Source organism: Motacilla alba, chromosome 1 (genome assembly GCF_015832195.1).
Source record: "Motacilla alba alba isolate MOTALB_02 chromosome 1, Motacilla_alba_V1.0_pri, whole genome shotgun sequence".
NCBI lineage: Eukaryota > Metazoa > Chordata > Aves > Passeriformes > Motacillidae > Motacilla > Motacilla alba.
In genome coordinates, this window is record NC_052016.1 from 61,625,314 (window position 1) to 61,637,178 (window position 11,865).

General features: G+C 41.9%; 1 protein-coding gene across 4 annotated transcripts in view; it reads right to left on the minus strand.

Moving 5' to 3' along the window:
- The window catches only part of RNASEH2B (ribonuclease H2 subunit B), a 42,933-nt gene extending 36,831 nt beyond the window's left edge, over window positions 1-6,102 (minus strand). For 2 of the 4 annotated variants that reach the window (XM_038137880.1, XM_038137871.1), the window contains exon 1: window positions 5,502-6,091. In XM_038137880.1, coding sequence (XP_037993808.1) covers window positions 5,502-5,829 — 328 coding nt within the window. In that variant the 5' untranslated portion in view covers window positions 5,830-6,091. Of the gene's footprint in view, window positions 1-5,501 lie in introns of all 4 variants that reach the window. The other 2 variants (XM_038137892.1, XM_038137887.1) reach the window with 2 other exon arrangements.
- Window positions 6,103-11,865: the final 5,763 nt, after the last annotated feature.

The following is an 11,865-nucleotide window of genomic DNA, read 5'->3' on the forward strand; positions in this document are numbered from 1 at the left end:
GGTGCAGCTGTATTACTGGCTGAATCAGCCCTATTTCCATATGCAGAGAGGCCTAAGTTGGCATAAGTTGGTCTCTTCCAAGCCAGATGGCAGAAAGCAGAAGTGGGAGATGGTGTTACACATTAAAACATCTCTTTTCAGTTATTTTATTTGCTATGCTTCCTTCTGGCTCCTTAGCTTGCCAGTTATATCTGCTTTATTCACAGCAGAGCTCAGTATGCTTTTTAGGAGATGACATGTAAGAAAGAGTGCAAATTACCTGCAGGCAAAGGGCTTTGTTCAGGAGATGCAAATGCCAGTTTAGGGGGAGGTTTAGTAAAATATGCCCACAGAGTGCTAACTTCTAAAATAAGCATATTCACATTCACCTTACTTAAAAGGTATATAAACATGTGCAATTATTTTATATAGGTTTCCTGATGTTTTGACTCAGCTGTTAAAAAATACTTATTTGTTTATTGCAAATATTATTTCCAAGTTCTTTACCTAGATTATTCTGGGAAAGTATTAATGTTCAATTATTCTGCTCAATTTTGACGCTCATTACAATTTTTTATTCAAGCACCCTAACAGCCCAGCAGTGCAATCTATTTCATAGCAGATAAACTGAATTTTTTTTAAAACACTAAGTGAAAGCATGTATCAAAGTGCAAGGATGGAAAAAAATTAATGCAAAACCTGTCTACTTCTATTTTTAAAGCAAACTACTTTCACAAATTAAGTATTCCACAGCTTCTTTAGCTATGACACCTTCTCTCCCTATGACCCAAAATTTTCAAGTCAAATACTTCCTCGGTTACTGCATGGAGACAAAAGTTCCTTAGTCTCAACTGAAAGGATGGAGGATTAATTTAATGTGTGCTGATGCCCCATGGTTTGGCATCACAGTCCATTTATTTCTGCCTCCATTTGACTTTTGGCATATATGAGATTTGTTCAAACAATTTGCCAAGTATAACGTGAAACTGCTCCTTTTATTTTTGAATAAGAAATTACTAAAAATAATAGGATTGTTAAATTTCCCTCCCCCATTCCAACCCTTCCAGTTCTATTCATATGGCAGTTCCCATAAAACAATAAAAGAGCTAATCCATTTAAGAAAACAGCAGACTGAAAAAATGTGCCCAGCTAAACTTGTCTAGCTCACAAAAATAAAGGCTGAGAATAATTTTCAGCATGCAGCTAACCCCTACTTATTTTCCTAGTGCAGACAAAGACAGAACATATTAAATAAATCAGTCTTAACATTAGGTGTAGAGTGGAAGATAACACTTAGAAAACTGCCTTCAATTCCTGACCTCTTTGCTAAAACCAGTGAAGGATATAAATAGTTTCAGTTCTGACATAACACCTATCCCTGAGGAATACTGAAAAAGAGACTGTCCTTCACACCATTTCTGTTAAGCAGCTAGTGTGATTTTGGTAAGACCGGTTTGAAGCCATTGCGTAAGAATGTTTATTTGTCATACAGAGCTCAGATCACATCTATGTCGGACACAGTGACTTTACCACAGCGTTTGAGAGTTTTCCAAAGCTCTGCCTTTAGATTTAGATAGCCCTAAAATTAAAAATCTTTGGATTTAGACAGCCCTAAAATACTGCTGGGTCTCAGCAATATTTCTCAGTCTAGAAAATAACTTCTAGGTCTTATGATTTTCAGAGAACACATAAAAAATGGTAGTTCCATGGGCCCAGCTGAAAAGGCAGGTAGAAATTTCCTACATTCACATTAAAAAGTAGCAGTATTTTTTTTTAAGTACATGGATACTCAGTAAATACAGACAGAATCTGCTCTATTAAAGCACATCATTAGTAACTTTGTAGCCCTGAGAGAGCCAAGGTTTAATCCTCAGGAGCTACTACTTTTCTCTTGTACCTGTTCAGTAGCTAGACCAACAACAGAAAGCCAGTCCAGCCATTTCTACATTCTCACGGAAAAGCAGTTTGGATACAAGGGTAATGTAACAGCCTAGACTACCCAACTCCCACCAGAAATGCAGGAAAGCACTATCTGGAAACTCAGCCATCCACCAGCGAAGCCCGTGTGGTCCTTCAGGACTCGTTAGCACTTTGGTGTCTCTGTACCATGATTCTTCCAGAACTCCAGATTCGGGAGGTCTTCTTAACCATCGACGTCAACTGCTCTGCACAAAGCAAGCTCAGATCCAGATTTCCAGCCAAGCTAATAAAATCCCCTGGAATATGGAGCACAGCACAGAAACACCCAAGTGGGTCTACACAGAGCCAGCTTGGTCCATCAGGACTTATTAGTTCAGACACTGTCTGAAAGCAGCTGCACTGCAAAGCTGGTTCTGGAAACAGCAGAGATGTGTTAACATGGCACAGCACTTGAACTAATAAACTGCTAGTGCTGAGCCGAGCCTGCCCCAGGCTAAATCTGGTGCCTGTATATCCACTGCACAGTTAATCTGCAACTGCAGAAATGGCCCTAAGAGCTGACTCTGTTTCAAGGCCAGCATGCACAGCTCTAGCACTACCAACACCTCCAAGTTTTCTGTCCTTCCACCTTCCTCCACAACAAACAATCCCTCCATCTACCCTCTTCTCGTTCACTGTTTTCTCTCCTGGCCACTCACATCCATTTCTCAACCTTTCACTACACATCCCAAATAAGGCTGCACAAGGCACATCAGCAGCTTCCAGCCTTTCTGGAGTGATGAACATGTTACCACCCTCTTCTCAGCCTGCCTGAGCAGCATTTCCTAACTCCTCTCCCACGACTTCTGGCTTCCCTCTTTGTCCTGCCCTTGGTAGTTCAATCCCTAACCAAGGAATCATTACACTTAAAAAACAAAACAAAAATATGAATGTTGTATTTGCATGTCAAATTGTCCTGTCTTCATGGAAAAAAAAGAAAGTATCAGCATCATAACACCATCAAAACATCTCTAACCAGACCAAGGACAGCCTACCACCTCCAAAGGTAAAATCTGCAATCTCACCCAGAAGTTGCTTAGCAGTCAGCTTAGACATGACTGTCTGAGGCTCTCCTTTTCCCTTCCTAACTGGACTCCCCTTTGTGCAATTCTCCCATGGCAAACAGCCCAAGTGTCTTGGTGCGGCAGAAGGGCTGGCGTGGGCAAGGACTGGCTCAGTCAACCCTGCTTCCCCTCCCCACCTTCACCCACCTTTACAAACCATGCAAAGTAACTGCTGAGCATATGGTTTGTAGCTCTGTCCTGTGATACGAAGGCATGGGAGGACCATTAATTACCAAACTTTTACGGTGCTGGAAATTTGACAGAATTAATCACTTGCTACAGAAAGTGACAGTCTGTCCCTCTAAAAACAGTTCACACCATTGGTAAAAAATTCACTCTGACTGCATTCCTCTAGCCAGAACCATGACTTCAACAAAGAACATACGCAGTTCTACCTGACAGAAGAGACGCCTTGTTTCTGAACTGTTGCCAGAACACTGAAACCAATATAAAAACTACAAAATCAAAAATAAAACTGAAATTTGTCTCGTGACTCATCACACATGCTCTGAATGGCAGAGCAGCAATTCATTGTCCATGCAATATAACAGCATATAAATGTATACTTAAACAAGGAAATCAGAAGTAATTGCATAACCTTCAATATTAAAGCAGACAAGCATTTTTTTTTGGTAGACTCAGCAACAAATGGCATTGAAGTCACACCCAGAAACAGATCCTGTACTTATCTGCACCAGTTGGTTTTAGGTATGTATGTATCATAATGCCATACAGGTATTATGAAGATAGAGATTGTCAAATGAATAGAATTTTACCGTCAAAGGACATTTTTGTTCTAAATCCAACTGCAACCATCTTCATTCCTGAAAGTAATCAGGTCTTCCTACTACACATTCTGCTAAACAGCCAATGAAAAATTTCTGAGATTCATTCAACAGAGCAGTTATGAAATCCAAAATTCTGAAAAGTGGTAACACATTAGATAAAAAAGCTTTTCTGAAAATAATGTTAAAACAAAATTAAAATCATGAAATATTTTGTTTGGCTGGCTCTCATCAGCTGTGGAGTTCTGAATTTATCAGCCACAGACTTTTTAAAAAAATCACTATGTGCTTTGAAGTTCAACTAAGGCTTAATAAACTTTCTTACAGGTCTGGAGTACTATATAAATTTTGTCAGAGCTGTGCTGGCATAATTGGTAATATAAACTGTCTGGCTTCATGAAAGTTACAAGCTCTGGCTCCACTCCTGCAAACACTTACTGAAGAATTTAACTTACTGCACAGAACTGACTACTCATGCATAAGCTAAGCATATTTGTAAATATTTGCACAGTATGGACATCTGTTGGCATAGCCAGTCATCTGATACAAGATTCAGCTTTAAATCCCAGTCTGCATAGAGTCAATATTAAAAAAAGGAATTCCTCACTTTATAAATTCCTTTCTTAGGCATCAAACGTGTCAGATACCAAAGAGTGGAACTGAAGAGTTAAAACTAGAGGAAGAGAGGAATCAGTGAAATCATAGCAGTTGATTCTGTTTCTCACGTAGCTAGAGAAGCCTGGTTTCTTACGGGCACATGTCTCAAGACTGAGCTCCTGCCTTATTTTCAACCTTTGCTGAACGAAGCTCTTGCTATACCTTTCCTTCAGTGGTGTCATTTACTGCATTTCTCACATCATCACAGGCAAAGCTCAGAAGATTACTCCAAAGAACTCATCCTTTTTATAAGGTTTGGTTATTAACACTCTCCAGTTATGGGCGAGTCAGGAAATAGCTACACTACAAAGCTGGCCCACAGATAATCATGGAAGTCACACTTCCTTAAAAACCAAACTAGAAAAAGACAGTTATGTCTCCTTCCTCTTAACGTCTTGGCATTGGAACACATCCGGTTTCACTCATCCTCTTTAACAGCAAAACATTCTGCGATCTGTTTGTTTAAACCTGATACGAGGCAGAAATACATGTAAGGAGCAAAGGCATCCTCCCACTGATTCAGCGCGGCATGGCAGAGAGCGAGCCTCCACAACAGAGTGGCTATTGCACCTGCACAGCTGCCGTGTGGAGCTCTGCTGCTTCACAATCTCTGCTCCTTCACCACCAGGAGCTGAGGATAGATCTCCCTGTGCCTTAGGACTGAATTCTGTTTGATAGCTGTGGCTTAGGGCACTAAACCGTTTCCTTCCAAAACTGCAGGAATGGACTGAGGGGATGGAGGCAAGGCGAGAAGCCAGCGGTGGCAAGAGCCCTTGGCAAAACCCTAATGACAGACACAAATTGAACGCACTGATCCAGCGAGGGAAACGAGTCCCTGGAGAGGGGAGGGCGGGTACCGTGCGGGGCCTCGTGTGGAGGCCGCGTCTGAAAGCGGCCTTAGCACACCCGGGCGGGGACCGGCCGCTCGCAGCAGCCTCGGCCCCTGCCCCAGGCTCCGGGGACGAGCGGCCGCCTCCCGCCCGAGCCGGCCGGCGGGGCGGGAGAGCTCGGCGCTGCGGCAGAGCCGCCCCTCCGCGGAGCGACCCCGCCGGGTTACCTGGGGCAATGAGCACCCACTGCGCGGGGGGCGCGCCCGCGGGACGCCGCTCCGCGCCCTGCCCGCTCCGTGCGCCCCGCATGCTCCGAGCGCCCCGCAATCCCGCCGCTCCTGTTCCCGCCGCCGCCGCCGCAACATGGCGGGCGGGGCGGGCCGGGAAGGGGCCGGGCGGCGGCGGGGCGCGGCCGTGACTCGGGATGCGCCGCCGCTCCGCCTCTTCCCCTTCCCGGCACACGCCGGGAGCGGGCGGCGTGGCCGTGGCGGGCGTGAGCGGCGGCGGCCGTGCCTTTGGTCTCCCCTGCTCTGCTGGGCTTGCGGGATGTCCCATCCGCAAGGGAAAGGAACCCCCCCAGGTTCCTAAAGGCTTTTGGTCCAAAGGAGCGGCAGAAGTCACAGTGTCCGCAAACAACCAGAAGGTTTTATTAGTGAATCGCGCACTTGACGTGGAAATAGTTTTGTTAGTCCCTGACTACTGTGTAAGCACACGGCAGTGGGTTTTGGATATAGGGGTAGGTTGAAAGGGAAGAGAGAAAGGAAGAGATGAGTTAAAGAAGGGCAGAGAGAAATAGAGAGAGGAAGAAAGAGAAAAAGAGAGGAAAAAGAGATCACCAGTCCCGATTCCAGCATTGATCCAGCTTACGGTCGTAGGAGTCGCTGCCCAGGCTTGGGAGGGATACTGACTTAGACATACTTTATGAAAATCCTTTTGCCAGGATTTTCTTCTGCTGAGAAGCTGAGCAGCTTCAGGAAAGAAATGTAAACAATGACTATCTGCTGCTGTGAAATGCAACAGGTGCTTCCTTGATTGGTCCATGTGAGGTGTTTTTACTTAATAACCGATCAAGGATGCAGCGGGTCAGACTCTCTGGTCAGTCACAAGCCTTTGTTATTCATTCCTTTCTATCCTGTCCAGCCTTCTGATGAATCCTTTCTCTCTATTCTTTTAGTATAGTTTTAGTATAGCATTTTTAATATTATATATATCATAATATAATAAATCAGCCTTCTGAAACATGGAGTCAAGATTCTCATCTCTTCCCTCGTCCTGGGACCCCTACAAATCTCACAACAGGATATCTTTTTATGGATAGGTTTTCTCCCCCCTGAAGACAGGCTTCTCACTTTCCGTGTAAATTGGCTTCCAAGTGCAGTCCGATCTTTCTGGAAATGGGTCAGAGGGCTTTGGGGGGCTTGGGTGGTCTTGATCCCCCTCTACAGTCCATGCCCGCCTCCTGGCTTCATCATTCCCATGCTTAAACTGTACTGTTATGCTTGTCTCCAGGAACTAGAACTAGGGTGTTTGTCCAGGAAAAGTGCTGCCCTAGCTCTGCATGGCCCCCTTCTCCAGCCACATCTTGTTCTATCTCATGACATGTCAGTGCTGTAGTAGTTAGTTCTTTCTAACAGTGTGACAGGGCTTCACACAAACGGCACAGACTGAAAGAAATTCCATTTAAACATAAGAAAGAAAAAATGTGTCTTTACTGCAGCAGGTTGTCCTGAATGACTGTGGCATCTCTATCAGTGGAGGTATCAAAAACCAGGCTGGGTGTTGCTCTGAGCAGCCGCTGTAGTTCTGAGAAGGGGGCTGGACTAGACCCTCTCCAGAGGTGCCTGCCAGCCTTGGCCATTCAATGGAACCTCAGTCCTACAAGGCTGGTCGAGGTAGGGCAGAGCCACAGTTCTCTCACAGCTGTCATCCTGCCCAGCTGTGTGGGTCATGTGTACAACATGATCCTAGTAAATAGTTCTTTACCTCCAGATCTCACTGAGAAGCCATAGCCACAACATAAAATGCACATGTTCATGCACATGTACATATATGTACGTAAACTTTGCTTTACCCACACAAGACTGGACTGATGGCCACTTTCCCAGAGATTTAGGAATAAATATTATGTTATAAAAAGTATTAAAGTATACATATCAATTGTAAATCTCAGAGATATGAAACAAATTAAAAACATACTAGCAGAGCAGAACTAACCAGGCCAGCATATGCAAAACAGCTGAGCTGATGTAAGGCTAAAAAAAATAATTTCCTGAAGTTTCAGCATATACCTTCATCACTGAGATTACATTAATCTAAATTTGTTTTATTTTAATTTTTCTGACCTTTTTTTTCCCACTGATTGAAGTAAGGCAAGATTTAAGTGCCAAAGACCGCACTGCACCATGTGTTTTGAAGTCCCCAGAGAAATCACTTGCTCTCAGAGTGATTGCAATTTGCCGTGGCGTATGCCTGCATTGCAACACTCACTGATGGGTCTTGTAAAATTCTCCTCACTTCTTGTTTTAGCAAAGAAAGAAGGAAGCTCACCAGTTCATACCAGTAATTGGTACGAAACTGCTGGAAGAGCAGAACAGAGCTGATAGCTGTGTTTGAAACCTTCCTGGAAGGAAAGCCTTCCACATGGAAAAAAGGGTTCTCCGTAAGGTTTGGCTTCTAGTCCTGAAGATGGCGGCTCTCAGCATGTTGCACACCACTGAGTTTAACAAAGCTCTGGAAAAGCCAGAAATCCAAGTCTGCCAGCCTCCAGATGCAGCATGTGTCAGGATCAAGTCTAGAAGCATAAGCTGCAGTTGTTCCAGAGCTCCTATTTCCTCTGCGGCTGTAGTCTGTGATGGAAATGTTGTAGCAAGCATTGCTGTATGTTTACAAAACTGACTTATTAAGCTCACATTTTTCAAAGCACCAATCCATCCTTATTTAGGCACCTGGTAAGCAAGCTAATTTTCAGAGGTGCTGAGTACTCCTACCATCAAATGAGCTGAATGGACATTTCAGCTGTTCATTTCTTTTGATTTATGAGCATCTCCCACAATCTCTAGATGTATATTGGCCCTGGGATCTATAATATCCTTTTCCAGGAACTTTCAGATAGAAATGTTTTTCTCAGATACTTTGAAATGCCCCAAACGGAAATTCTCAAATAGGCCTGGACAAGGCTCTAGAATGACATCAGTTTTGGAATAAAAATTATGCAGTAATTTATACGTATTAAATATTTAAAACTTTCTGCGTTTACTCATCCACACTTGATATATACTGTTCCCCTTTATAAACAGAGGATATACTATATCATTATAAGCAAAAGATAAACTAATTAGGGATTTCTGTCAAGAGCTGATGATACTAAAATCTTATTTGCTTAAGAATTAAATACTTTACCTTCAGGCTTGCCAACACTTTTAAACTGTAGTGGTGTCTCCATGAAAGAAAATGCTGATGTTTAAAACACTAGACTGATCTGAGCTGCTGCGGTGATATCCTTTTTAAATACTCAAATCCTAATTTCATGCACATGGGTATTCTCATTTGGGTCCATATGACTCATTAAGTCCAGAAAGTTAAATGCATCCAATATGGGACTAACCCTAACCCAATCAGAGGACAATTGTTTTCCACATTTCAGAGCCATTTGATTTGCACTCAGACTTCACCTACGTGCTGTCTGTTCATTCATTTCTGCTAGGCCTGCTTCTTATAATGCAAATATCTGTGCAAATGCTAGCATCCCTTTTTGCCAAACAAAAATTACTTACTTTTGGTGCCAAAGAAATGCTCTTGTCTACCTTTAGCCTCTTGTCTACCTTCAGCTGTAGAATTTACTCCTTCCTTCTACCCTTCTACACTAGTTTTAAGTGAAGGCAGTTTTAAATTTTGCTCAGAGCAAGAAACAAAAGACTGTATAGAAAGAAGTGTGATTCATTGTTAGGTAGACACTGTTGTTTAAGAGACAAAATTATTTCCACATAATTATGTTTCATTTTACACAAATATGGGCCAAGTTCATCATTCAACAAATATGGGCCAAGTTTATCTGCTTCATGCTTCAGTGGTTCAAGCATTTGCACGCATGGCTTTAAATCCATTTCTCTGCACATTTAATGGTCACTGGCACGTAGGGATGCAAGGGTTACATTTAATGCCAGTAAAAGGCCTAGTGATACATGTAACTAGCTGATGTACCATGATAATTATGACACATTTTAAATGATCTAGTTTAAAATACTGTTTTAAGTTAATCACAGGCCAAATTATTGCTTTGTTTGGTTTCATCCAAAACAAAGCATATGTGGCATTGAAACAAATTGAAATATGGTTTGGAGGCTAGACACAGAGATAGCATTGACCTGAAAGAACACATACTGGCATTGCAAACCTTTAAAACACCATTTGAATTTCTAACTGAAATTTCAAGTCAATCTGTCAAGCTGAAAAATAATTATTTTAAATTGTTGTTCATGACAGCATTTGTCTAAGCAAGTGCTTCTCTTATTGAAAACAGTAAATTTTTAGGAAAATAACAGTATTCATTTAAAAGCACTCAAGCAATTGTGAAAAATATTCTAACCAGCTCTGAGCAGAAATCACTTTGTCCTTTGCCCTATACAAGGTTGCATCACCTTGTGCAGCTATAGGTAACAATTACAGGTTTTAGCCTTAATAGAAATAACCTACTGAGTTCCAGATTTTGCCAGTATATCAGGTCAAATAGCAGTAAGAGACAGAAAAGAAGAGAGCAGAATTAGAAGGGAAAGACAGGAGAATTAGAAGGGAAAATGTAGGCACACCCACAGAAACCATGGGATTCAAATTGCCTAATTTTATGCTGTAAATGTGTAGTTCCAATCTGATTATATAGTGTCTTTTTCTACTAAATGGAGAGAAACAAAGTAGCATCCATCTGGACTACTTTGTAAGTTTATATCAGAGTTAGCCCACCTATCTAGAGGTAGATATCCAAACTGAAGATACCTCAGATGAAAGGTAAGAAGATTTCTCCAGTACTTGTTGGTGGTTTGGTTTTGTTTGGTTTCTTTCCTTCTTTTTGCCTGTACTGGGAGAGGGCCCTTTTTACATACAGTTGTGATCATTGTTATCATTCTCCCTTTCCCCCTGTTTTTGGTGCATCCATCGCACCCTAAGAATGGATGAGGACCTTACTGTGGGGTTAGCACAAGCAGATATTTATTGACACAAATATGCTAGATCTAAGAAATGTTATCATTCCTCTGTTTAATCAGACAGAAAATTCACTTATTGGAGGTGTGTTGCTATAGCAAGCAGACCTTGGTCTGTTTATAGAAGCTGCTCAGAATGATGTATACTGTTTAGAGAAAAAAGTTGAATGAGTATACAGATTGTGTGCTGGCTTGAAATGAACAGTAGCAACACTTGTTTAATGTGCTTGATACATTTATCCACAGCAGTAAGTTACTGCAAAGTGTCCTCATTATGACTCAGACACTGGTAAAAAAAAAAAAAAAACCCAAAACACACACATGCACAAAAAAACCCAAACCAACGAACGAACAGCAAAATCAAAAAAAAAACCACCCAAAAACCCCAAAAACCAAAAAAAAAAAAAAAAAAAAGCCTACAAAACCAACCAACCATCAGCAAAAGAAAAAAAAAAAAAAACCACCCCCAAAAAAACCCCAAATCCAACCAACTAAAAGCCCCTGAAATACCTTTCTAGGGAAGAAGTGACCTTTCTAGAGAAGAAGAGGATTGTGAGATAAAGCAATACAAATTCTAAATGCCTTAATTGTGAGTCTTTTGATGTTCAAATGCCATAAGGTAGTGGAGTATCAACATCATAGCCAAGATTTTTCTCTCTTAATTATTCTTTCTTGTTGTCATGCTTTCTGCTGGGATAGAGTTAATTTTCTTCTGAGTAGCTGGTACAGTGATGTGTTTTGAAGTTGGTATGAGGATATATCTTAATGTTGACAACACACTGATGTTTTCATTGTTGGTAAGTAGTGCTTACTCTGAATCCAGGGCTTTTCAGTTTCCCTTGCTCTGCCAGCCAGCAGGTGCACAAGAACCTGGGAGGAAACATGGTCAGGACAGCTGACCCAAACTGGCCAAAGGAGTATTCCATACTGCAGAACACCATGACCAGTATTTAAACTCTGGGAAGTTGGCCAGAAGAAGCAGATCACTGCTTGGGAACCGGCTGGGCATCAGTCTGTGTGTGGTGAGCAAATGTATTGAGCATTGCTTGTTTTTTGGGGGGTTTATTCCTCTCCTTCTCCTTTTCATTATGATTATTGTTATTATTGTAATTAATATTATTAGTATAATTAATATATTTTATTTTGTTTGAATTGTTAAACTGTTCCTACCTCAGCCTGTGAGGGCTGAAGATTTTGAAGACTTTCTGATTCTCCTCCTTACCAGGAAGGGTGGGAGTGAGTGAGCAGCTGCAATGGTGCTCAGCTGCCAGCTGGGGTTAAACCACAACACATGTAGGTGTGAATATTCCTGAAGGCTTCCCAGCTTTGAATAATAGCATTTGTAAAATGGCTAACATGTGCATGGATTATATGATGTCTAACAAGAACTTGAGCT